This window comes from Cynocephalus volans, chromosome 3, assembly GCF_027409185.1.
Source record: "Cynocephalus volans isolate mCynVol1 chromosome 3, mCynVol1.pri, whole genome shotgun sequence".
In the NCBI taxonomy this organism is placed as follows: Eukaryota; Metazoa; Chordata; class Mammalia; order Dermoptera; family Cynocephalidae; genus Cynocephalus; species Cynocephalus volans.
In genome coordinates this window covers 109,194,022-109,219,617 of record NC_084462.1, presented here as the reverse complement: position 1 = coordinate 109,219,617, position 25,596 = coordinate 109,194,022, and the positions used below count along the sequence as shown (strand labels likewise).

At 54.4% G+C, this 25,596-nt stretch overlaps 3 protein-coding genes across 5 annotated transcripts; 2 read left to right on the top strand and 1 right to left on the bottom strand.

Annotated features, from left to right (window-relative positions):
- The first annotated feature begins 443 nt into the window (after positions 1 to 443).
- Positions 444 to 7,380, top strand: JPH4 (junctophilin 4). The gene is made up of 5 exons (XM_063091909.1): positions 444 to 822; positions 1,462 to 2,233; positions 5,443 to 5,561; positions 5,868 to 6,400; positions 7,297 to 7,380. Exons 1-5 carry the CDS (start codon positions 444 to 446, stop codon positions 7,378 to 7,380), a joined length of 1,887 nt encoding a protein of 628 aa, XP_062947979.1.
- A 2,346-nt stretch (positions 7,381 to 9,726) lies between these two features.
- AP1G2 (adaptor related protein complex 1 subunit gamma 2) lies at positions 9,727 to 17,004 on the top strand. Its single transcript, XM_063088559.1, is given in 21 exon segments — positions 9,727 to 9,930; positions 10,338 to 10,462; positions 10,604 to 10,745; positions 10,862 to 11,007; positions 11,009 to 11,204; positions 11,299 to 11,394; positions 11,814 to 11,894; positions 12,214 to 12,312; positions 12,483 to 12,538; positions 12,708 to 12,821; positions 12,994 to 13,134; positions 13,219 to 13,273; positions 13,354 to 13,476; positions 14,138 to 14,227; positions 14,318 to 14,445; positions 14,677 to 14,781; positions 15,103 to 15,226; positions 15,309 to 15,444; positions 16,140 to 16,303; positions 16,526 to 16,624; positions 16,712 to 17,004. Coding segments are annotated over 21 exon segments (2,526 nt in total). The 3' UTR covers positions 16,814 to 17,004.
- On the bottom strand, positions 17,004 to 20,214 carry THTPA (thiamine triphosphatase). 3 transcript variants are annotated; one of them, XM_063088557.1, is made up of 3 exons: positions 19,892 to 20,214; positions 18,961 to 19,512; positions 17,004 to 17,856 (listed from the first exon to the last, which is right to left on the bottom strand). In XM_063088557.1, the coding sequence occupies exons 2-3, from the start codon at positions 19,505 to 19,507 to the stop codon at positions 17,711 to 17,713; spliced, it is 693 nt and encodes a 230-aa protein (XP_062944627.1). In that variant the 5' UTR covers positions 19,508 to 19,512; positions 19,892 to 20,214; the 3' UTR covers positions 17,004 to 17,710. The 3 variants fall into 3 exon arrangements, with proteins under 3 accessions (XP_062944627.1, XP_062944628.1, XP_062944626.1); XM_063088558.1 differs by having other exon boundaries at positions 17,733 to 17,856; positions 19,226 to 19,512; XM_063088556.1 differs by lacking the exon at positions 17,004 to 17,856 and having other exon boundaries at positions 18,407 to 19,512.
- Positions 20,215 to 25,596: the final 5,382 nt, after the last annotated feature.

Here is a 25,596-nt window from a genome sequence, read left to right as displayed (position 1 = left end):
CCACACTCGGCACTTTGGGGTTCTAGGTGGGAGAAGTGGGACTCCCCTTTGAGGTTGGGGCCCCAAGTCCTGGGAGGGGCCCTCTACAAGACGGGAGGGATGAGAAGCCCCTGAGCTCCCAAAGCTCGGGAGCTTCTGGAAGATGCTGCCGAAGGGTGGGGGGTGGGCGGGCGTTGGGGGGCGGCGCTGATGCCCCAGAGCCACCCGGCCAGCGGGCGGCAGGCAAAGAGGAGGGGCCTCGCTCTCGATTTGCCCCCTCCCTTTCTCCGCAGCCACTCAGGATGAGGGTCCGGCCCTGCCTGCCCGCGCTCGGGCCCCCCCGCCCGGCCCAGGTCTAACTGCCCCCGCCCCCAGGCCTCGCCCGGCTCCCAGGCCCCCAGCCGGCTCTCCAGCCCCAGGATGCGCTGAGCCGCCGGGGGGCTGAGGCCGCGCCAACTACATGCATGTCCCCCGGGGGCAAGTTCGACTTTGACGACGGGGGCTGCTACGTGGGGGGCTGGGAGGCGGGGCGGGCACATGGCTACGGCGTGTGCACGGGGCCCGGCGCCCAGGGCGAGTACAGCGGCTGCTGGGCGCACGGCTTCGAGTCGCTGGGCGTCTTCACGGGGCCCGGCGGACACAGCTACCAGGGCCACTGGCAGCAGGGCAAGCGCGAAGGGCTGGGCGTGGAGCGCAAGAGCCGCTGGACATACCGCGGCGAGTGGCTGGGCGGACTGAAGGGGCGCAGCGGCGTGTGGGAGAGCGTGTCCGGCCTGCGCTACGCCGGGCTGTGGAAGGACGGCTTCCAGGACGGCTACGGCACCGAGACCTACTCCGACGGAGGTGCGAGCCCGGCCCACTCCTGTCTGTCTGCTCGTCCGCGTGCGCCTTACGCCCGCCTGTCCCGCGTGTGCCTTCCCCAGCCACATGCGCCCCCTGCGCCCATCCTTCTGTCCCCCACGCCCCCCGTCTGTCCCCCGTACCATTCCCCATCTTTCAGCCCTCTCCCACCACCACACTCGTGCCTTCCTCATTTGTCTGTCTCCGGCCTGCTTCTCCCTCGTCCCAATCTACCTGCCCTCACACCCCGTCCCTCTGCCTGTCGGCTCGCACTTACTTCCTCAGTCAGCCTACCCCTCCTAGTCCTGTCTGCCTGTCACATGCCTGTGCCTATCTTATACACCCTCCGTCAGCCTGTCCCTCACAGCCTCTGGGCTGCCTGTCCTCACAGCCTGCCCATCCCTCCCCCTTTCCGCACTACCCAAATCCATGTATGTCCTGCTACCTGCCTATCGTTACTCTGCTCTTCCACACCTTCCGACCCAGCCTGGCCTGTCCCCACCTCCTAGTGCCTTCCCCGACCTCCGCATTAACTGCCTCCACCTCTCCCACCTGACACGTGCTTCCAGGGGCTCTTGGGGCCTGGGTGCAAGGAACCGAGGGCGGGTCTTGACTCTTTCTCCCACCTCTCCCCGCCCGCAGGCACCTACCAGGGCCAGTGGCAGGCCGGGAAGCGCCACGGCTACGGGGTGCGTCAGAGTGTGCCCTACCATCAGGCGGCGCTGCTGCGCTCGCCCCGCCGCACCTCCCTGGACTCGGGCCACAGCGACCCCCCGACGCCGCCCCCGCCCCTGCCCCTGCCCGGCGACGAGGGAGGCAGCCCCGCCTCGGGCTCACGGGGCGGCTTTGTGCTGGCCGGGCCCGGGGACGCCGACGGCGCGTCCTCGCGAAAGCGCACCGCGGCGGCGGGCGGATTCTTCCGCCGCTCGCTGCTGCTCAGCGGGCTCCGGGCCGGCGGGCGCCGCAGCTCTCTGGGTAGCAAGCGGGGCTCCCTGCGCAGCGAGGTGAGCAGCGAGGTGGGCAGCACAGGACCCCCGGGCTCCGAGGCCAGCGGGCCCCCGGCCCCAGCGCCACCTGCCCTCATCGAGGGCTCGGCCACAGAGGTGTATGCGGGCGAGTGGCGCGCCGATCGGCGCAGTGGCTACGGCGTGAGCCAGCGCTCCAACGGGCTGCGCTACGAGGGGGAGTGGCTGGGCAACCGGCGGCACGGCTACGGGCGCACCACCCGACCCGACGGTTCCCGCGAGGAGGGCAAGTACAAGCGCAACCGGCTGGTGCACGGGGGGCGTGTCCGCAGCCTCCTGCCCCTGGCCCTTCGAAGGGGCAAAGTCAAGGAGAAGGTGGACAGGGCTGTCGAGGGCGCCCGTCGAGCCGTGAGCGCTGCCCGTCAGCGCCAGGAGATCGCCGCTGCCAGGTGGGCGTCCGGTAGAGACGAGGCCAAAGTTGGGCTAGAGGGTGCGCTGGGGTCAGGGAGAGGAGGCGTTGCCTAAGGGAGGGCCAAGACTCAAGGACTAGGGACTGGTGGGGAAGAGCAGGCCTAAGGCTAGGCAGTTGTATCCTTGCCTCTTTGGCATGCTTATAACTGAGGCTACAGGTGGACGTAGGTGTAACTGTGGGTGGCTGGGTATTTGAGGGAGGTGGTGTAAGACTGTAAGTGTATCTCAGTGCCTTTTGTGTGGAGATGTGTGTCTGTGGAATACATTGTTGTGTGTGGGAGTAGCCATGAGCACTGCTTTGTGCAGGCCCAGAAACCTCTTGGAATTCAAACATGTCCCTAGTCTTCGTCCTCTTGCAGCTGATCCAGCCTCCAGGCGTCAGGCCAGGAGCATCAGCCCTGTGCAGAACGGGGAGTGTCCCTTCCCAACTACACAATTTCAGCCTTGGGCCTTTGGGAGGTCTAGTTTGCACAGCTGACTTATCCACCTGAAAAGATAGTCTCTCCCACCTTTGCCTGCTCTGCCTCCTTTTACCAAATTGATAAAGGTTCGAGGGGAGGAGGTTTGCCTTTAAATGACATTTTCTGGGCCGTCTGGTTAGCTCAGTCGGTTAGAGCTTGGTATTGTAATACCAAGGTTAAGGGTTCGAATTCTCCTACCAGCCAGCCACCAAAAAATAAGTTCAATAAATAAATGACATTTTCTTTCTGTAAATTAGATTGTATATACATGCATCAGGAACCTTGCTATCTACAGCAGCGCTATCCAATAGGAATATAATGTAATGCAAATATGTAATTTTAAATCTTTTAGTAGGCACATTAAAAAGTAAAAAGAAACAGGTGAAATGAATTTTAATAATATGTTTTTGTTTAAACCAATATATCCGAAATATTTTCATTTCAACCTGTAATCAATATAAAATTATTCAGATATTTTGTATTCCTTTTGTGCTGTCTTTGAAATCTGTATGTGTTTTACACTTATAAAACATTTTAATTCAGAGTAGCCATATTTCAAGTGCTTAATAGCCACATATGGCTTGTGACTACTGAATTAGATAGCACAGTTCTAAAGTAAACCAAAAACCCATTTGTAATGAGATTCACAGGCCCCTAATTTATACAACTCACTCATTTGAATTATTATGTATTAGATTTTCTTTATAAGGGGTGGGGACATAGTTGAGGGATTTTGTGTAAATCTGAGACTGTTTCAGAGAGTCAGAGATCAGGATATGTCCAAATATGCTTCAGTTAGTTTGTATAATGGTTGACAGGGTCTGTGTGTGTGTGAATATAAACATGTCAAACCCAGAGTAGACACCTGAGCCAGAGAATGTGTATCCGTAGATATATCTGAGTGTCTAGATGTTAGAATCCATGGCCTTCAGCCAGGGAAGGGGGAGGGCAGAGTACCAGGGAACATTTTAGGCTAGATAGGGTGGAGGCATGTGCAGGAAAAACTGATCTCCCTAACTAGAGGATCAGGCAGTGGGAGGAGGCTGGTTGGTCGCCCCAGCAACAGGCCTGGCAACCCTGATTGGCTGCTGGCTGCCATGGAAACAGCAGAGCCTCAGCAGCAGGTGCCTCTGCCAGGTAGCCTGAGCCTGGCCTGATGCCTGAGCACAGACTAAGTCTGCTGTCTAGGACTTGATCATCCATACCCTCCGTATACAAAAAACACAAGCCTTTGTCAGTGCACCAGTTTCTTGGCTGCCAGTGAAACTCATTGCAACCCAAGACTGTGATCCTCATACCCTGCCCAGACGCTGAGACCAGCTCAGTTTCATGACAGGGCTAGTCTATATAGAGTCTGAAAGCACTAAGACAGAACAAGGTTTATCTGACGTCCCTCCAAACAGGCTGTAAAGGTCCTTGACCCACCTGGTTTGAGGGGAGGAGGCTGACCGTATCTCCCAACGTATATAAATAAGAGGTGGATTTAAGGCTACAAGAGACCACCCTCCTCCTCCTCACCCAGACTGCTTTCCTAAGCCAGATAAAACAGGCCTGTGGCCAGAGGGTGTCATGGGTTTTGATCCATTCAAGCTCAAGGCGAGTACATCTGATTACCTCTATCCCTGTTCCTTTGTGTCCCATCTTCAGTCTGGATTACAGAACTAATTTAATGAGATTACAAGGCATCTACGATTAACAGTGAGGGTGAAAGGGAAGGGAAAATTGAGGAATCATCTGACATCAGAGAGAGATGTGCAACACAACAATGGGGGAAGGATGGATAATGCTTCAAGGTTCCCTGTACCTAAGGAGCAGGGCAGGACAGGGTGGGGGTTGTGAAGGGAGACTAGGAGCTGAAGGTATATCACAATGGTGAGACAGCATGCAAATTAGCAGGGAGAGGGGATTGTGGCAGAAAGGGGAGACCCATCCCTACTTCAGTTCCAGAGCTCAGAAAAGCATAAGGTAGGGCAGGGGGTAGCAGCAGTGATGAGTGGGGAGAACAATGTGATAACAGAAGAGGCCGAAGAAAAGCAAGATGTGAAATTGTCATGTCAGGAAATCTGTGCTGGAAGAGGTAGAATTCAACGATAAGGAGGGCTGGCAGTTGAAAGGGGAGAGGAGACAAAGGCTCCAAACATGAGGGAGAGGGTGGCCCAGAATAACGGGGCCGGGGAGAGTAAAACTGCTAGGAGGGCAGGAGCAAGGTCAGGGCACACCCTGCACCCCACAGAGAGGTGTGTGACTCCAGGGGCATGAGAGGGGGTGACAACAACAGGAGTTATCGACTGCAAAGAGGGCATAGGCATAGTTTATAAGCACCAAGCAGGACTGTGGAGGATGTACTAAGAGTGAGGTCTCCATTGTCACCGGGATGGGAACAGGACAGGAATGGAATCACAGAGTTCGGGGAGGGCCTGGCCCCTGCAGCTGGATGAAGGAAGTGTTACTACAGGACATAATGGTAGAAGGGTGTGAGAGCAGCAGGAGGAAGCGATGACATAAACACAGCCCAAGTCCTGGAGAGGAAACTGAAGGAGACCTGCCCTGGCCTGCCCAGGAAGGGGAACACCTGGCAGAGTGTGAGGAAGGGTGAGGACTCCAGAGGTGAGCTCAGATCAGGGGGACAGGATGTGTGGGAACATGGGCAAGGGTGCTAAAGCATCTGGGCAGGGACTAATTTGTGGGAGAAGGTCTGCCAAGTCCCTATCCCCTGGAACCGACAGGGCAGCAGACGCCCTCCTAAAGGCGGTGGCAGCCAGCAGTGTCGCTGAGAAGGCTGTGGAGGCAGCACGAATGGCCAAACTGATAGCCCAGGACCTGCAACCCATGCTAGAGGCCCCAGGTGAGACGTGGGCAGTCTGGGAAGTGGGGTGAGGCCGTGGGGAGTTAGAGAGGCTCAGGTGTGAGGAAAGGGGATAGGAAGCCCCACAGGGCAGCTGGGAATGGGAAAAGCCAAGGTATGAGGGCCAAAGTGGATGGAGGGTGGGGGCCAGGCCACCCTCCATCTGTCTGGGGAGTGGGACTGGGAATTTATGAAGTAGGGTAATGGTGGTTTGGGGGTCTAGCAGAAGTGCCCAGCCAGGGGGATAAAGCTGCAGCCTCCCCAGCCCAAGATAGGCCCATCTGATTCTTAGCTCTCCCTGCCTAGGCCGCAGACGCAGGCAGGACTCAGAAGGTTCCGACACAGAGCCATTGGATGAGGACAGCCCTGGGGTGTACGAGAATGGACTGACCCCCTCAGAGGGCTCACCTGAACTGCCCAGCAGTCCTGCCTCCTCCCGCCAGCCCTGGGGACCCCCTGCCTGCCGGAGCTCACTGCCTCCTAGAGGGGACCGGGGTCCCTTCTCCAGCCCCAAAGCTTGGCCTGAAGAGTGGGGGCACCCAGGAGAGCAGGCAGAGGAACTAGCTGGCTATGAGGCTGAGGATGAGGCTGGGATGCAGGGGCCAGGGCTGAGAGACGGTTCCCCACTCCTTGGAGGCTGCAGTGACAGTTCAGAAAGTCTCCGAGAGGAGGAGGGGGAAGATGAAGAGCCCTTGCCCCAGCTGAGGGCCCCAGGAGGCTTGGAGCCTGAGCCTGTCACCACACCGGTCCTGAGGGGCCCATCCTTGTGGGGTCCTGATGCTGGGTGCCTGATGGAAGAGCTCGAGGAGGCTGCTGCAACCGAGAGGCCTGCCCAGCCGGTGAGACATCCTCTGTCCTCATTTTTTGCCCTCTTCTCAAAGCCTCACCTCCCACCCTTTCCAAACCTGTCTGAGGGGCTTTCATTTCAACTAAGCTTCCTCTCTGCCTAGCCAGTCGTGGACCATATCCCACCTTAAAAAAATAGAGAATTTTCAAGCTGGAAGGCACCTTAACGACCTTCAAGTCCAACTGCCTTATTTGACGATGGGGGAACTGAGGCCCGGAGCACTTAATGCAACTTGCCCAGGGTTACAAACTAATAATTAATGGTAGAGTCAGAGCATTTTTCCCTGCTCTCCTCGCATATAGTTTCTAGCTCCCAGTTTCCTACTCCACCCCCACCCCCACCTCCGCAATTTCTCTCTTTGGTACCCAGAAATAAAAAAGAAAAAGATTGTTCCCTCCCTACCCTGACTCTCCCTCCCTCTCCTGGGAAGAAGGGAAATAGGAAAGAAGGCAGAAATCCTGGAGAGGCTGAGTTTCCCCAGAATGCTCTACTCTGATTGGACTCCAGGCCTTCTCCTGTTTCCTAGCAACCATATCCTCACCCCTTCATCCCTCTGCCTTACTGCAGTACCAGGCGGCAGCTGCCAATATCTGCTACCAAGGCCAAGCACCTTCTGCCTGGGCTGCATGATATGCTGGTGGGAGGGGAGTGGAGGGAGGAAGGGCTGTCCCTGATTTGAGGGTGCCAGAAGAAAGGTGGGGCCCTGCCTGGGCGCATAGGCATGTTTTGCAATCCAAAACCAGGGTTGGAGATTCCCCTGCTCCAGCCTCTGCAGGGAGGTGCCTGGGACCCTTCAGCTTTTACACCTCAGCCTCGGCAGGAAGGTGAGACCTAGTGCTAGAGCTGGTCTTCAGGGACTGAGCCTGCTTCCCCCTCTTGTCTCTCCAGGGAGCTGCCAACCCCCTGGTGGTGGGAGCCGTGGCCCTCCTGGACCTCAGCCTGGCGTTCCTGTTCTCCCAGCTCCTCACCTGAGGCTACTTCCTGGCCTAGTTCTGGCTTTGGTTGCCTGCCTCTTCACCCCTTTGGCCTGCCTTTTTCTCTCTCCCTCTTCCTGGTTGTTTTTTCTCCTTTCTTTCTCTTATCGCTTTCCTTTTTTTTTTCTGTCCTCCTTTACTTTTGTCTCCTGCTTTTTCTTTCCCTCTCTTCCTTCAGATTATCTCATTTATTCTGAACCTGCCTGTCTTCCTCACTCCCTTCCCCACCGCAACCCCTTTTCTCTAGATTGTTTACATATGAAGGGCTTTTCTCTCTCAGAGTTGCTGTCTTCTCTGAGACACACAAATCTAAGTCAGACCATCGCCCCATGCCCTCCCCATCTTTTCATTAGACCTCAACTTTGCAGAGGGTGGGCGTTTGATGTCCTGGGGAGTCTCCTGGAAGCCAAATGGAGAGGAGGAAGAAAGTGGAGAAGGGGTGACTGAATGCAGAGTGAGGCACTAGCTGAGCTGCTGCGGCTCCTGGCCCAAGGGGCCTGGCATCCCTCTGAGGCCTAGTGAAAAAGCTGGAGGAGGTGCAGCCTCCACCTGTTACCTTGGAGGATATTATCTCACCTCCAAGCACTGGGCTAGGTTCTTGCCTAGCTCCATCCTTCCCTGAGGGAGATAAGGGGAGTGAAAAGCAGAATAACTCCCTAGCATCTCCCTCTTTCTTTCCTCATCAGCCAGCCCCTCCTTCAACCCCCTGTGGTGGCATGCTACGCCCAGAACAATGTGTAAAGGAACAAAAAATATCCAATGCAGCCTAGTCCACCCCTTCCCAGACTTTGCCACTGACCTCTCCCACCCTTCTGTCCTCCCCTAAGTTTATTTGATTGGTCTGGACTCACTTGTGGCCTTTGATTAAATTCCTAAGGGGCCTGAAGAAGACATTTCTACTGTGGAGGGTTAGAGGCACTTGAGCAAGGACTCCACTCCCCACCTCTGGCAGTTGTGGTGGGGGGAGGCATTTCTGGGGGTGGAACCAGACAAGATAACAGGAGCTCATAGGGCAGCAGAAGGTGTGACAGTTTAGTCGTCTCAAAATAGGTTATATCCCTTCAAGCCCCATCGCATCAGAATCTTGTAAATGGGAAAACAACAGACGGAGGGGAGCAAAGGGAGTCAGTCTCTCACACACTTTCCAGGTAGCACAGAGGTGAAAGTAAAGCCCTAAGCCCGAGGTAAGAGGTGGATGGAGAGCCCTGTTGGAGGCTGTGGCTAATGCCTGGTACTAGCTTTCCCCTGGGGGCAGGAAGCCCTAGGAAGAAGGGACTGTAGGGTCCCCAGGGGATCTTCCCTCCCTCCCCTGCATGAGGCAGAGGCAAACTGCCTGCCAATCCCCTCCCTCAAGGAATGGCCTTGCCCAGGAATGCCCACCACACACACCTCTTCTTTTTTCTAGTCAAACTCTGTTTACTCCTTGGCCTGCCTCCCTCCTTCCTCCCCTCTCAACCTTTACTTCTGATTTCTATTTCATGGAATTTGGGATTGAAGTTAAATTACAACAGTGCCGCCAACACCAAGTCTTGCAGGAAAAAAAATACAAAGAAATTTAACAAAAAAAATATATTAATAAAAAAGTTCAAAAAAGGGGGGGGATTGTCATCTCCTTTGGGGTGCGATGGCTTCAAATCCAAGCTCTCTGAAGCTCTCCGGGTGGCGAGGATGCACGAAGAGGTCTCTCGGGGAACCCCAGACCTATCATACTGTCTCGCCGACCCTATGCGGATAAGAAGAGCTTCTTTCCCTAAACTCCAAAGCTTGAGGCCGGAGGTCAGCGGATTCAAGAAGGCTGAGCCGGGCGGCCCAGGAAGGGCGGGGTCCCGTGGTGGAGGCGGGGAGAGGGAAGGACCCGACGAAGCACCAACCCCTGCTCGGCTCGGTACCAGGAAGTGCTGGGGGGAGAGGAGCGGAGTTGAGACAGAAAGCAGGTGAGGCTGGAGTCCTGGGGTAGGGAAGCTGAAGCCGCCTGGGATGGGAATGGGGAGAGGAATTCCGCAGAGGAAATCACGCAGGGCCCTGGAAGGAAATGAATGGCTGAGCTGGGGATGGGACGCCAGGTGGGGGAAGGAGAGGGGCGGGGGGAATGGGCGGGGCTTCTGGCGTATGCTCAATAGGGACAAGCTGGGGGGACGCATGCGCAGTGGGGATCTCGTCGGGCGGTGAAAAGGGGAAGGGATAGAGACCCAAGGAGAGAAAGGAAATGTGGGCCCAATTTTAAGGGAGCTGTGGGACCCGGCCCCTTAGAATCTTGGCACGGGGCAAGCCTGGGCAGAAAGGCCCGGCACGCCCAGCCAGAGAGTGTTAAAGCCCTCTCCACTCCTGGGCTCTGCCCCCCAGGATGGTGGTAACTTCGCTGAAGCTTCAGGATCTAATCGAGGAGATTCGCGGGGCCAAGACTCAGGCCCAAGAGCGAGAGGTGATCCAAAAGGAGTGCGCCCACATCCGGGCCTCCTTCCGCGATGGGGACCCTCTGCAAAGGCACCGCCAGCTGGCCAAGCTGCTCTACGTCCACATGTTGGGCTACCCCGCCCACTTTGGACAGGTACTGACCAGGAATACTTCCCTCCTGAGTTTGATGAGGACTAGTGAGCCAGGGTCTCGGACCCACTAACCTATTTGTGCGCTGATTTTTTCGCTCTACATTTTCTGAACCCTCACAGCGTGCACCGCAAACCTCTTTCCTTATTATAATCCCCAATGGTCGTCAGCTGGCTTGAACCCTTCATTCCTTGGACAGCGCCATTCACGGCACCTCCTCCTCTCCTCTCCCACCCTCCTCGACTTGTAACTACCCGCTAACGCCTGAATCTCCTAAGCCTCTCCGCTTGCTGAAGGGAGGGTAATGGAATATGATACTCCATAAGTTAATCTGCTGTTGAGGAAGATGAAACAGGGATATTTTTCTAATATTTCACCCCTGCCCTTCCTGGTCTTCCCCCTTCCCTGTAGATGGAGTGCCTGAAACTGATCGCCTCCCCCAGATTCACAGACAAGAGGGTAGGCTACCTGGGGGCCATGCTTCTATTGGATGAGAGGCACGATGCCCATCTGCTCATTACCAACAGCATCAAAAAGTGAGAGGGTTCTGGGAAGCACTTGGAATCAGGGAGATGGGAGAGTGGGGAACTGGGAAATCCCAAGGGGCTGCCTGCTGTAGGTACTGGGAAGGACTGGTTTTTTCAGAGGCTTGACTGACCATCCCCCCAACCCTGCAGTGACCTGAGTCAGGGGATTCAGCCAGTACAAGGCCTGGCCCTGTGCACTCTGAGCACCATGGGCTCTGCTGAGATGTGCCGGGACCTGACCACAGAGGTTGAGAAACTGCTCCTGCAGCCCAGCCCCTACGTGCGCAAGAAGGTGAGATGGCAGGACTCTAGGCACTCGCCCCTCCAGACACTGTCCCATCCGCCATGCAGTAGAGGTAGCGGGTCCATCCTGGTGGGCCCCTGCCCTAAGGCCCCTGACCTCTTCAGGCTATTCTGACTGCAGTGCACATGATCCGGAAGGTCCCTGAGCTCTCCAACGTCTTCCTCCCACATTGTGCCCAGCTGCTTCATCAGCGCCACCACGGTAAGGCCACAGGACTCCCCATTCTCTGCTTCAGCTCTAGCATGGATAGAAGTGAAAAGTGGGGTGGGAACACCAGCTCATAGAAGGGTAGCACATGCACACCAGCACACATGCGGTAGACTCTCCCTTGACCCTGGCCCACCATTCACTTCCCCCACCCTGACCCCAGGCGTCCTGCTGGGCACCATCACGCTGATCACAGAGCTCTGCGAACGAAGTCCTGCAGCTCTCAGACACTTTCGAAAGGTGGGCTGGTGAAGAGGGGCAGTGGGAGAGGAATGGGGCTAAAGGTTGAGAGGATTAGGAAGAATGTCCAGACAAGGCTCTGCCCTCCCTCCAGGTGGTACCCCAGCTGGTGCAGATCCTCCGGACTCTGGTGACAACAGGATACTCCATAGAACACAGCATATCTGGAGTCAGCGACCCTTTCTTGCAGGTGGGCTGACCTTTCCCTGCTGTATCCCTGGAACGGAACAGACAGGGCTTAGCGATAAGATCATTGCAGTGGTCATCTCCCAGAGAACACTTTGGCTTATTCAGTGTCCTGGGTGGGAGGGTGGCAGGCACAGGATTGCCCAGGTCATCCCAGAACCAGTGGGGGTGGGGGAGAGGGGATGCCTGAAGGTCAGAAAATCCAGTTTGGTTACGGTGAAAAAAAAAAGTCTGTCCTAAACTTCCCCAGCTTCACACACCTGTGATCCCCTCTCAGGGCCCTTTGGAGGTGAGAGGGAGGAGGGGGAGGCTCCAGGGAGGTGGCCAGACTCCCACAGTGCTCTCCTCAATGCTGGGTTTGTCTCCTCCCCAATTCCTTCCTCTATGAATGCTTCCACCTTTCAACCTTTAACTCAACCTCAGGTCCAGATACTTCGTCTGCTTCGGATTCTGGGCCGGAACCACGAGGAGAGCAGTGAGACCATGAATGACTTGCTGGCCCAGGTGTGGGTTGGGAAGAAGGCACTGGTCAGGTTGCTCTGTGATCCCACCAGCCCTGGGCAGCCCTCACATGACCACTCACCACACAGTGGCCACATCATCACCTTTCCATCCCCTCTAGACAGTGAACTCCATGAAGGAGGAACACAGTCTGTCTTAGTGCTATCACCCCAGTGCCCAGTCTGGCTCTGGCACATAGTAAGGGCTCAGGGAAGTCTGTTGGATGGTTGCGGGGTGAACAGATGACATGGTGGAGACCTCCCAGAGACCTGAGGAGAGGACAGAGCACTATGCTGATATATCTCCTCTCCCATTCACTCAGGTGGCCACTAACACAGACACTGGCCGAAATGCAAGCAATGCAGTCCTGTTTGAGACAGTGCTTACCATCATGGACATCCGCTCTGCAGCTGGCCTACGGGTATCATCCCTATTGCCTCTCTCATGTGGCACCCCCCACCACCCCAGACCAGGCAGTCAGGTCCTGTTCACTGGTTTCCCCACCCCAACCCCATCCTCCTGTACCATGTGGTCCCCACTCCTGAAAGAGCAGATTGCTCTTTTCCTGTCCCCAACCTCTGCCTCCCATAGGTTCTAGCTGTCAACATTCTTGGCCGCTTCCTGCTCAACAGTGACAAGAACACTAGGTAATAGTCCTAGGTTTCTGGCTAGGCTGCGCCACTGAGCCTCTGGCCCTCTGCCCTCCTTCTTCCAGAGCCTCCTGATCCATCTACCTCTTACCCCTATATCCAAGGCAAGACAGGGGGATAGGGGCTGATAGCCATGGTATGATAGGGCCTCTCCCTCCCTGACCAGGTACGTAGCCCTGATGTCTTTGCTGCGGCTGGTGCAGTCTGATCACAGTGCTGTGCAGCGGCATAGGCCCACTGTGGTGGAATGTCTGCGGGAAACTGATGTGTCCCTCAGCCGGTAAGCAGAGATAGAGGGGACAAGAGGGCAGGGCAGAGAGCCCAGCGTCTGGTGGCCAAGACCTGAACCAGCTCAGAGCAGCTGCAATGGGGACTAAGGGTTCAGGTGCCTGGGGAAGGGGAGGGCCTTAGACCTGGGCTACCTGCATAGACACCTGTCTTTCTCCTGCCAGGCGGGCCCTGGAACTGAGCCTGGCTCTGGTAAATAGCTCCAACATCCAAGCCATGACGCAGGAGCTGCAGGCCTTTCTGGAGTCCTGCCCTCCTGATCTACGGGCTGATTGTGCCTCAGGCATCCTACTGGCTGCAGAGAGGTGAGGTGACAGGTACCCAGGAGGCAGAGAGGGTGGAATCTAGAGAGGATCAGTGCCAGGACTGATGAGCCATTTGTCCCCTAGGTTTGCTCCTACCAAGCGGTGGCACATAGACACCATCCTGCATGTGCTGACAACGGTGAGGCAGGGCTAGTCAGAGAGCGGGCAGGAATTGGCAGAGTTCACCACACTGACTTGGCCACGTTCACCCTCCTTCAGGCAGGCAGCCATGTGCGGGATGACGCAGTGGCCAACCTGACCCAGCTGATAGGGGGGGCCCAGGAGCTGCATGCTTACTCTGTGCGCCGCCTCTACAGTGCCCTTGCAGAGGATATCTCCCAGGTACCATTCCCACCTATCCAAGGCTACCCAACAACTCCCCAGCCCTTCCTGTGCCACCTCCTTCCTAAACTGGATTCCTAATTATTTTTCCCTCAAGGTCACGGCTATCTACTTAGTGCATAGCCACTCAAGGACAGAGCCCTGTTTTTAAAACACCTGGGCTTCTGTCCTGGCTCTGGTACCTACTGGCCATGTAACTACAGATGAGTAATTTAACCTTTATGCTCCGTGTACTCAGCTTTCTACCCTGCCTACGTCCCAGAGCTGTCTTGAGGATCAAATGAGATAGATAAAAGCTCTTTCTGCATGTATTAGGTTTTATTATTACCTCGAATGCTGAGTGAGTTAACAGATGCCAGCCAATATCTGTAGTCCCCTTTCCCATCTTAATTAAGTAGGGTGGGCAGAAACCATCCACCTCTTCTTGGAGGGAGGGACCCTCTCACGTCTCTATCCTGTGTGGTTAGGCCATGTAGTTCTGATGCTTGGCCACCAGAGGGCAGTGGGCGCCCAGGCACCAGGACAGAGCCAAGTAACAAACTTCCCTTTCCCCACCCTGCCAATTCCCACCATCTTTGCACTGCCTAAAGGGATGTCGCAGGGTTTGAAGGTGAGGAGGGGACAGAAACACTGGCCCAGCAGTGTTTCTTATCCCACACAGCAACCGCTGGTGCAGGTTGCAGCCTGGTGCATTGGGGAGTATGGGGACCTCCTGCTGGAGTGGAGCAGCGAGGAAACTGAGCCCCTTCAGGTAAGACCTGCATTGGGGGTACACTGAGGAGGGATTTATTAGGGGAGGTAGGGATGGCCCCAGGGTCATCGCTTGTGTCCACACCTGAAGGTTGAAGAAGAGGAGGTGTTGGCACTGCTGGAAAAGGTGTTGCAGTCCCATATGTCCCTGCCAGCCACCCGAGGATATGCCCTCACAGCCCTCATGAAGCTCAGCACCCGGTTCCATGGGGACAACAAGTAAGAAGGGGTCCTAGCCCCTTGAGAGATGTCCCTTCTCTCTGCCTGCCAGTTTCTGAGCTTCTCCCCAGACACACACACCTCTGCTCCCCACAGTCCTTAGGTCCCTGCTTTGGTGCCAAATATCCTGGGTATCCCCTTGCTATGTGGTGCCTCTCCCTTCCCTGCCACTTCCTGGAGTAGAAGGACAGGGCACAGTGCCATTGCCACTCACACTGCACTATGGTCCAGCCGCATTCGCCAGGTGGTGTCCATCTACGGGAGCTGCCTGGACGTGGAGCTGCAGCAGCGGGCTGTGGAGTACAACACTCTCTTCCGGAAGTACGACCACATGAGGTGTGTCTGGCACTCTCCCACAGTGTGGGACCCAAACCCCTGCCCTCTCCTAAATGTCCCTTTCTAGGTACCAAAGTCTCACACTCATCTGTGTCCTTCCTCACTCATGGTGAGAACTTCCCACCTGCAGTTCATTGAAGCTAAGCTACCTTCTAACCCTCTTCACTCATCTTAAAACCAGCAACAGTGTGCCATCTTTGGAAATCAGAAGGGCACATCATGCGCCCAGGGCTCTCCGTGTCCTTAGCCCTCATCCCAGATGTCTCTTGTGAAAGGCCCAGGGTCCACACAGAAAGAAATACCAGCATTCCATCCTCTCAGGGCTGCCATCCTTGAAAAGATGCCACTTGTGGAGCGAGGTGGCCCTCAGGCTGATGAGGAAGCAAAGGAAAGCAAAGCAGTAGCCCAGCTTTCAGAAGCAGCCCCTGTCCCCACAGAGCCCCAGGTGAGGAGGCTGGAAGTCCTGGGTAAGGACGACTTGGTTGGGCTTCCATGCCCAGCCCTGACCTTTCTGTCCTTTCCCCCAGGCCACAAAGCTCTTGGATCTGCTAGATCTCCTGGATGGCCCTTCTGGGGATGCCCAGCATCCTCCCCCTCTGGATCCCTCCCCAGCAGGCACCTTAGTACATCTCCTCGACTTTCCCTGTGCACCTCCATCCCCGGGTAAGCCTCAACCAAAGGGCAATGTACTAGAAAAGGTGGGCAGAAATGTGCTACTTCTTGTGAGCCAAGGATCGAGACTCATGTACACTGTTCCCTCCTGTGTGCCCTCCATCCCATCCCCATCGCAGCAGGTAAAAGTGTTCATTTGATCATGCCAGTCCCTCCTGGCCACCCCTCAGTGTATTCCCTTTGTTCCAGACTTCTTACCTTGGGCTGCAGGGCCCTGCTTCCTCCCCAGCCCATCTCACACCACTTTTCCCGCTACCCACTCCACTGGCCCCCTCTCAGCTCCTCAAACCCTCCCACCTCAAGTCCTCAGCATTTCACACTTTTTTTTTTTTTTTTACATGGAATATTCTTTCCCCCAGCACATCAAATAACTAGCCTATTCTCACTCTTCAGGCTTCAGCTAAAATGTCAGATGCCTTCCCCTACTACTCCTATTTAAGTTAGTTATTCCTAGTTATTCTGGTATGTATTTCCTCCACAGCACCTATTACAGTCTGTGGTTTTCTGGCTTGTTTTCTTTTTTACTGTTTCTCCCCACTAGACTGTAAGCCTCATCTTTTTGTCTACTTTGTCACTAGTATCTCGAGCAGTGCAAGGCCAGTTAGGTGTTCACTCCATTTCTGCTGAATGAATGAACATGTTATCTCGAGAGTGCACACTGAGCTGCCCCTCTCTCCCTGCTCTAGCTCCCATCCCAAATCTCAAAGTGTTTGAGCGTGAGGGAGTACAGCTGAATCTGTCTTTCATTCGACCCCCTGGAATCTCTGCTTTGCTCTTAATCACCATTACTGCCACCAACTCTTCAGGGGATGATGTTACCCACTTCATCTGCCAGGCCGCTGTGCCCAAGGTTTGTAAAGATCAGGGTTCAGAAGTGGCCTGGCCACTCTAGGAAAAAAGGCCACTAAGTAGAGGAGGTGGGTGGGAGACAGAATGTGATGGAAAGGAATGATATACAGAGATAAGCACTTGGACAGTTATTGGAGGAAGGTTTGGAACCACTGGGTGTGAAGGGGTTGCTAGAGCCCAGCCAGATGCCTTACTGTGCTCTGCCCAAACCTCCTATGTTCAGAGTTTCCAGCTGCAGCTACAGGCCCCCAGTGGGGACACAGTTCCAGCTCGGGGTGGCCTTCCCATCACCCAGCTCTTCAGAATTCTGAATCCTAACAAGGTGAGCTCCAGGATCCCCATGTGAATAAGACCCAGGGGTGGGAGAAGTCACAGGTGCTAATCCTGGTATCTGCTTTCCTGTTTCTAGGCCCCCTTGCGGCTAAAACTGCGCCTCACCTACAACCACTTTGGCCAGTCAGTGCAGGAGATCTTTGAGGTGAACAACTTACCTGTGGAGACATGGCAGTAACTATCTCCACTCATAACCTGATATCTTCCTGCATCCCCAAAACCCCAGGGGTCCCAACAACTTGGAACCTTCACCTGAGAGCTTCCAGCAGGTGGCGCTCTGGCCCTGCATTTGCCACTACAAAAACTGGGGGCCTGCCTCCCCACCTTTCCCACAAATAATGAAAGCCCAATAAAGGTTGAGCAGGGAGGAAAGCCATATTTGGGTATATTTGAGGTAGAAATCATGTATGAATAACAGCAAGGGAAGAGCCCTGTTACATGAAACATGAATCTTCTCCTGAGACTTGGGAACATGTCTCAACAAGAAGGGTTAACTTTCCACCCCTCTCCAGGTTGGGGAGCTAATTTGCCCCTTCCACAGGAGGCACTCTACCCTCTGGGCCAGAGCTGCTCACAGAAGCCAGATAAGCCAGAATTTCTAGATTGCTAATAGGGATTCCCAACCATTTCCCCAACCTGCTGTTATTCTGTACAACCCCAAGGCAGGGAAATCCCTGCTGCCTCCCCTCATCTCTAACTCAGCTGTAAGGCAGTTTAGGAGCTGCTGGCAGAATCAATGGCATCGACCAAGGGAGCGGGGGTAGCAAGGGATTTTCCTGTGCTTAACTACTGATCACGGCTAAGTGGAAATCCTATAAACACGAGCGGAAATCAATGGAGGCTGCTTAGTGGCCAGGGGAGAGGGGCAGCCCACAGATTGCATCTGACGGATGAGGGAGAGGAGGCAGCCAGGGAGGGCTCAAGGAAGGGTAGCTGAGAGTTGGGTGAAGAAACAGGCAGATCTGGGGAGAGAGGAGTCGCTGTCAGAAGGGAAGCCAAGGGAAGAGGCACAGTGAGCCCAGGAGTGGACACCTTTAGACCCAGAGGCCCCTTCCCCTTCTAGGAAGTGACATCTCTAGCCCAGGCTGCTATCAAGATGTTTAGTCCCCTGTGACCTCTCTCTGGAACTGTTCACTTCTAGCAGGTGCTGATAGTCCTGAGGCCGGAAGCGCTGTAGGTACACAATCAGCTTAGCAGGTGCTGTCTCCTGTGCTGGCACACCTACCGATAAAAACACAATGAAGACAGAAGCAGACAGAGCTTCTTTAAATACTTTAACTCTGCTCCCTGCCTACTCAGCCAGAAGCCCAAAGTTGTTTCCAAGGCAGTACTGGGATTCTGAATGCTATCCAACCAGCTTCTACAACCCACCAACCCATTCCCTTACTGGCCTGTGGAAGTGGGACCTAAAGCCACTTCAGGCAGCAGTGGGACTGGGAAGCCACACATGAGCCTTTCCTCCAGCAAGGAGAAACGGTGAAGAGGCACCCAGGCACCATGAAGACAGGATGCTTCAATATTGACTCATTTCAGTTATTACCCCTGTCCCCCAATCAAAATTAAAGCCCATCTAGGCAACCCAAAGTTCATTAGCTTGGTAATGAAGCACATGCAGAGATGTACACATAGAAACCAAGGGCTGTAGAAAGAAGAGAGATGCTATAGCCATGAGGTGGGATTCACATAGAATTCTCACCTCTATGTGGTATGGAACTGCCTGTTGTCAGTGTCTTATTTTTAGTGCCTGGAAGCATACTTGGCATATAGCAGGGAACTCAGTGTATGTTTGCTGAGGAGGCTCAAACAGCATTCCAGGCTGTAAGCTCCATGGGATGCACAACCCCATACTTGTGTGATGATCTGCCTACAAAGGAACTAAGCTTGAGAACAGAAAAACAGCTTACTGTACTGTCTGTATAAAGACAATGTTCTTGCCTTTTACTCAAAGCCAACAGGACAAATTAAATGAGGATCTAGGCAGTTGTAAAAAAAAAAAAAAGGGATAGAAATTTGGGGTAAGGAAGGATCAAAGCAGAGAACTGACAAATGGAACTGGAGACCTGGCTACAGCTAAGAGTAAATGAGGCAATTACTGGGATAAAGATTAGAGACACATGGAAGGATTACATCCAGAACAGACACTACTGTAAAGAGGAAACAGGATTTGATGGAACTCTAAGGAAGCTAGGTCCTCTAGAAAATCACTAAAACTATTCCCATTACAGAAATAACCCAGAGACCCTCCCTCACTACATGGTCCAGTGGGTGCCTCCAGAAGAAGAAAGTGGAGAGCAGGGAAAGCACAGAAGGACCTGTCTCCCTCACCAAGCATGCTGCTAAGCTTGTGGATCTTCTCTAGGGCAGTTGGTACTTCAGCCTCCTCATGCACCAGGGCCTCTACCTCACCCACAGCATAGCCAAAGTCAGCCATATCCAGGTCCACCCTGAGCGGCGACGACTCTTCATCAGCTCCTGAGAGTACCAGCTTCCAGGCACTCCGCTTAGTCACAAAACTAGCTACTTCCTCCAGCCCCAGTGGGCCCAGCACATCAGCCACACCTCCAGTCCCCAGGCCCTCAGCCCCTAGCACCTCACAGAGCTGGGCCACAATTGCTGGTTCAGCTGTGACTTCCATGTACTCGGTGTGGAGCCCTGAGACACCTGCTGCTCCAGGACATTTGAGCTCCCATCCTCTGCCCTCTCGTTGTCGCAGCCAGTGGTCAGCCTGCATAAGGCTCAGCCCACAGGTGTCATAGTAGGTGTCTCGGAAGGTGACCCGGTGCTCCAGGGTGCCCCCCAACTCCTGCAGCCGCTCCTCTGTGCCAGGCCCTGGAACGAACTTTCGCTCCACTTCAATCAAGCCATGGGCCATGCTACCTGCAATCGATCAATCAACAAACATTCCCTGAGCTCCCAAGGGTGCAAAACCTGGTACTCAGCCCTGCAGGGCAACAGCTCACCACAGACCCCAGCCCTGGAAAAACTTATGAGACACACACTTTCGCAGAGTTCTCTGCCTCGGTGATAGGAGGCCTCGTCTGTTTTGTTTTAAGGCTCTGCAACAGTGACAGAGCCCTTCCACTGCTGCTGATGTCCTCAATCCAAAGGGCTCCCTAGAAAGCAGGCCGTGTAACGGGTGTCCTCCTTTCAACGTCCCCTCTCTACACCTTGCTACCCCAGGAGGCCAGTGGTTCACCACCCGGGAAGACCTGCCCCTCCCCGCCACAGCACCGGCCAGCGGAGCCTTGGGTCTCACCTCAAAGCCCGAAGGTCTCCCTCTCGCGGGGCCCGGAGATGGGGGAAGGGAGCCCACGCCACATTCGCGAGGAATGCCGGGAGCAGTCCTTGCGCTGGACCTCGGCCTGGCTCTCCGCGCGCCGGCCGGTCCCAGCACCAGCGGCCATATTACGCCCGTTGTGGCGTTGCTGAGCACTGGCCGGGACCCGAGAGGACTGCTAGGTTATGGGGGGCCGCGGCCCTGTGTTGGCCAGGGGAGCGAGGCAGCCCCCTTGGCTCTGTTCCTCATCCCCGACCTCTCCCGGCTCCCGGGGTTCTGCCCGGGTCTCAGGCCTCACACTGAGGCCGGCACCCTGGGGACCACGTGCATGACGGGAGATGTAGTTCCAAAGGGAGGCTTTGCCTCCTCTCCCGACCCGTCGCTATAGTGACAGGAAAGCTGCAATTAGTGCCATCGGGACTCACCTAAAGCTGAACTGGGACTGCAGGCCTTTGGGGAGAGTCGGGTACAGGGATCTGTGGCCCCATCCCCAACCCCCTCCCAACGTATGCAGATGGGCCTGGAGTACAAGCCACTCACTCAGACACTGTCCTGCAGATATTTAATTGACGACTAAGTGCAAGACAGTGGCGATGGGCTAGGAGGGGGGAAAAGGTAATTAAGTCCAGTTTAGCTATTTTGGAGATTTAAAAGAGATCTAATACATCGTGGCATAAATATTCAGGATAAGGGTGGGAAGGAAACTTCCGTCGGAGGAAGCAATATTTTGGATGGGAACTAAAGATGTGATAGGATTTCAACAGTTGGAGACCCAGATGGAGACAGGAAAAGCATGATCAAAGGCCCAGAAACTGGAGAGCACCTGGCCAGTATGTAAGTAGATGAGTCTAGAAATGCAGTTGAGGGGTAGGTTAGAAATGTCCTTGAGTGCCAGACTGAGGTGATTGTCAGAGTTTCCAGCAGTCCCTCACCAGGTTTTGTCAGGAGTAGGGAAAATACTCTTGTTCATTTAAAATGCAGGAAGAGGGTTATCTGGTTTGTTCAGTTTGTTAGAATGTGGTGCTAATAACACCAAGGCCCAGGGTTCAATCCCTGTACTGACCAGCCACAAAAAGAAAAAATGCAGGAAGACATGGGGGTGGCCCTGTGACTGCATTGAGAGACAAAATAGAAAAGGCTCCTTCTACCCCCTCTTAGGACTATGATTATCTGGAGACCTTAATTGTATGTGTTGACTCTCTGGGTGAGGAAGCTTGCTGAGGAACAGTGGGTCTTGTCAGCTCCTGTCTCCCTTTTATGATGAGTGACAAGTGCCAGGTTCTCAGCACCTTCACTCTCCCCAGTATGTTTCTGGAAACATGTGACCACTGGGAAATACCATGGGAAGGACACCGGTTTACAGACATGGCATCTTGAACTTGGGATGTCTTGGATGTATCCTTCCCCCAACTCCATGCCAAGAACAACTGGGCAGGGAGGGAAGGGACCACAGCCCCTAACTCCTCTCCCTGGCCTGCTTTTCATCCATTCTTTGCTTTTCAGGTTTGTCAACCCAGGAAGAAGACCTAATATTTTCCCTGTATTATAAGGTCCAATCCAGTGGGGCAGAGGCAGCAACTTAATGGAAAGACAAGACTCCAGAGCCAGAAGGACCTGGGGTTGACTCCCAGCTTCATTTTCTAGATGTTTGGTTTTGGGCAAGCTACTCCACCTCCCTAAGTCTCTGCTTTTTCATTGGTAAAATGTGGACTGCCTCACAGGGTAAGGATTCCATTAAAAACTGTCAGATAGTAGAAACTCAAAATATTAGTTTCTTTCTCCTTTTTTTCCTGTGAACTTCAGGGTTTGCTGCTGTTATTTTTTAAAAGAAGTAGGCTGTAGCAGCTAGTGTGGGCTCTGGAGCCAGACCATCAAGGTTTGAAACCTGGCACTGTCATTTACTGGCCATGCAACCTTGGGCCTCTTAACTAGTTTGTGCCTTGGTTTCCTTAACTGTAAAATGGGATTAATAATAATGTCTACCTCATAGGGTTGTGAGGAGTAAATAAGTTAACATACGCAAAAGTGCTTTGAGCTGTCCCTGTGCACTCAATAAATCTTAGAAATTATTATGAGAATGTAGGAACGCCTTATGAGCTGATGAACTAAGATGAGGAGGAGCCAGAACCTCCCTTCCACCTACCGAACTCAGAGGACTATGTGACTGAAGCTCTCAGAGACTTCAGAGTAATTGCTGTGGAAAAGAAGGTTCTAGTACCCAGTCAGAAGGGAGGGGGAATAGTAAGGCAGGAAGAAGGGAGTGGAAAGAGAGAGAGGCCTCCAGGCGGCTCTGGGAAGCTGGTAGAAGCCAAAGCTTGCTCTAGAGCTGATTTAAACCAAAACAACAAGATACCTGTATGGTTCCTGTGAAGAGGAGGGGGAGACAGGAAAGAGTTTAAAGGGGCCTGCCCTCTCTCCAGGCAAAGGCTTGGACCTGGTGCCAGAGACGAGGAAGCGGCTGGGCCGTTTGGCCAGGTCTGCCACCAGCCCCCGACCAATCTCGGCCCTGGTCCCCGTCCCCGGCCCCGGTCTCCGTCCCCGTCCCCGGCCCCGGTCCCCGGCCCCGACCCCAGGCCCCTGGCCCAGCCAGGCGGGCAGATCAGGCACTAGAAGACCGGAGGGCCGGGAAGGAGGGACGAACAGACTACAACTCCCGGCATGCGCCGCGGCGGGCGGGCCGCTGCACCTGCTCAGTGGGGCCGCCCCGGGCGCCTGGGTATTGATTATTCCATTGTGTGGGACGCCTAGGCTCCAGCCAGTGAATGAGGCGGAGGAGTGAGGGCGAGGAGGAGGAGGAGGGCGAGGAGGAGGAGGAGGCAGGGAGCGAGCGAGTGCCCAGGGTGAATCAATGGAAACCCCCTCACGAAGCCGGGAAAACACTTCAGCCGCAGCCAAATAGCATTGATTATTTTCCTTCACTTTCCTCACCACCGTGAATTTATTTATTTATTTTTTCCATCTCCGTCCCCGACGCCCCGGAGCGAGCGCTGGAGGGAGGGAGGAGGAGGGGGAAAAAAAGGAATCAACACATCGGAGAAGTCCCTTCCAAGAGCCGCCCCCTCCCCTCCCCGCCTCGCGCTGCTCGGCGGCCGCGGTTCGACTCCCGTCCCTGCTTCCAGCTGAGGTGTAAGTGCATCGATTTCCGATGCTGCTGGGTTGGTTTTTTTTCTCCTCTCCCTCTCCTTCCCTTCCTTGCTCTTTGGAAGCTCGAGACGGAGGGGAGAGAGGCGCTCGGAGACTGCCGCTGGAGGGGACGGAGAGGGACGGGAAGGGGCTGGGGGAGGGGACACGGACGGACGGACAGAGAGCCCGGGGAGAAGGCGGGCAGGGGTGTGGGGGAGAGAGGGCGTGCGAGCGGGGATGGGGGAAGAGAGAGGAAGGGGTGGAGGGAGAGACGGGGAAGGGAAAGGCCGGGGCCAGCCGGACAGACGGAGGGTAAGGAAAGCCTAGACGGACCACGCCGAACTGTACGGGGAGCGTGGGTCCCGAAGGGAAGGGGAGGCCGGGTGAGTGCGAGGGCTCGGAGCTGTCAGCCTGGAGGAGCCTGGATGAGCCTGGATCTCGGCGGTCCCCCGCTGACTGCGGGATGGGGGAGGAACCGCGGCCGGTGGGCTGATGGATGGTCTAGGGCGCTGGGGCGCGGGGTAGAAGGGGACGTGGATACCCTCCTCTTCGTTGGTTTTTGCCTGAAGTTTTTTTTTTTTTTTTTTTGGAAAGGTGCGAGTAGGTGAGGGGAGGCCACAGTCCCATTCGAGGTGAAGCGTGTCTATCTTGTGCCCTCCTCCATCCGCTCGTTTGCTCCTCTCTGAGTAGTCCTATCTAATCTTAACCTTTTCGAGCCCTGGACCATGCTTCTCGCTGCTCCTGTAGCCCCGCTACTCTCTGCCCATGTGTTCCTGCCTCTTGGTTTTGCCATTTTTCACTGGTCTTCCCACCCCATCCATCTCCGGGTCTGTGTGTCAGTGCCTCCGCTTGTGACCCTTCCCATCCGAGTGATCCTCTCTCTGTGTGTCCCTGTCACTATGTGTCACGCCTTGGCTACCTGACTGTTCTGTCTAGAACTCCATGCCACTCCTTAAGGGTCCCTCCGGGTATATCTGGCCTTTTCAGGCTACTTTGGAGTTTGCTTATGGGTCATGACTGTGGTAGTCACTGGTCAGGGTCCTGGCAGAAGAGGGGGATGGAGCAGAAACATCTCCCCACAAAGATTCCAGTGCCCTTTCAGTATGGCCAAGACAACCTCCTCTTCCACCTTCATCAAGGAAACTTTAGAACTTCCTAGCATTGTTCAGTGTCCCCTTTGCCACGTGCCTGTCTCCCCCAGCAGGACCTCACCTCTGGTCTCCTGTGTGTCATCTGCCTTCCAGGAGCTTCCCACTACAGACCTCTTTCCTGCTGACTTAATTTTCCTCCCTTTCCCTTACCGTTGTATATTTTTTCATTTTCTCATTTTGTTTCACCTCCTTTTTTCCATCCCTGTCTCCTGTGATCTCCCTTGCTTATTCTCTATCTTTGTTTCCATATCTGTCCTCTTCCTACCTTTTCTCTTTGGTCACTGTAAGTTTCTTTTATCCCTTATCCTCTTACCCAGCATTTTAGTCTCAGCAGCAGAAGGTACCAGCAGGCTGGGAGAGGTGGGGGGTATGGTCTGTGAAGACACATAAACAGGCCAAGAAATCAATTTAATGGGCTTCCAGGGGCATATAACCCCTTCATCAATCAGTGCCATTATGTCCGTTAACTGTCAACTTTAATTTTGTAAGGGGACATTCTCTAGGACTCTAAGCTCCACCCTGCCTGGTTGCCTCCCATCATTCAGTTCATTCTAAATATCAGTGGCTTTTTCTTCACTTTTTAGTTCACCTTCTTCCTAGGTCCCTGCTATTATCATATTTGGATTCAGCACCATTCTTTATGAGGCAGATCTCATTAGTGTGATAGAAGCTATCTTATCATGCAAGGGGCCTAAAGAATAGTAAAGATGGATAAAGGATCTAGAGAGTTTCCCTTGGTTTTAAGCTGCCCATCGTTTTTCCAGACCTCAGGAGCTTAGAAGGCTAAAAGGAGAAGGTAGATATAGGCAGAAAATGGAAGATTTCAGAGGTGAACAGAATTACAGAAAAAAAGGGGGGCCGGTGCAATAAACACACGGGGGAGAGAAATGTATGCCACGAGGGACGTGTGCAAAGGAAGGGAAGAAAATCTATGTGGAATGGGGGTCGGGGGAGAAACCTAGGGGGTGATTAATAAAAATTGGGAGGATGAAACAAAACACGAGTTAATAGTTATACAGAAGGAAAGAGAAAGAGAAATGATAGAATATTCCCAAAGAAGAGGTCAATAGAAAAAAGCAGTATGAAATAAATACAATGGTAAAGAGGGGGAAGGGAGGAACTGATGAATAATCTGAGGTGGGTAAAGAGTATGGTACAAAGAAGGTACATGATGGCAAACAGGAGTGCTGAAGCAGATAAGAGCTGCACAGAGCTTGGTAGGGGGAAAAGGAGAGGATGAGGTATCAAAGGAAATGCATGCCTCTCGTGTGAGGAGGACACCGTGTGACTGAAGCCAAGACAGCACTGCAGTGGGGGGAAGAAAAGGGGGAGGGCGCCACTTGGAAAAAAGACACAGCAGAAATACCACCGGATGAAGCCGCAGAAGAGAGATGCCCATGAAAGGGAGAG

Coding starts and splice junctions, on each gene's coding strand:
- JPH4 (XM_063091909.1), top strand. CDS start 444: ATGTCCCCCGGGGGCAAGTTCGACTTTGACGACGGGGGCTGCTACGTG. Junction 823..1,461: donor CGAGACCTACTCCGACGGAG/GTGCGAGCCCGG, acceptor CCCCGCCCGCAG/GCACCTACCAGGGCCAGTGG. Junction 6,401..7,296: donor CCGAGAGGCCTGCCCAGCCG/GTGAGACATCCT, acceptor TTGTCTCTCCAG/GGAGCTGCCAACCCCCTGGT.
- THTPA (XM_063088556.1), bottom strand. CDS start 19,507: ATGGCCCATGGCTTGATTGAAGTGGAGCGAAAGTTCGTTCCAGGGCCT.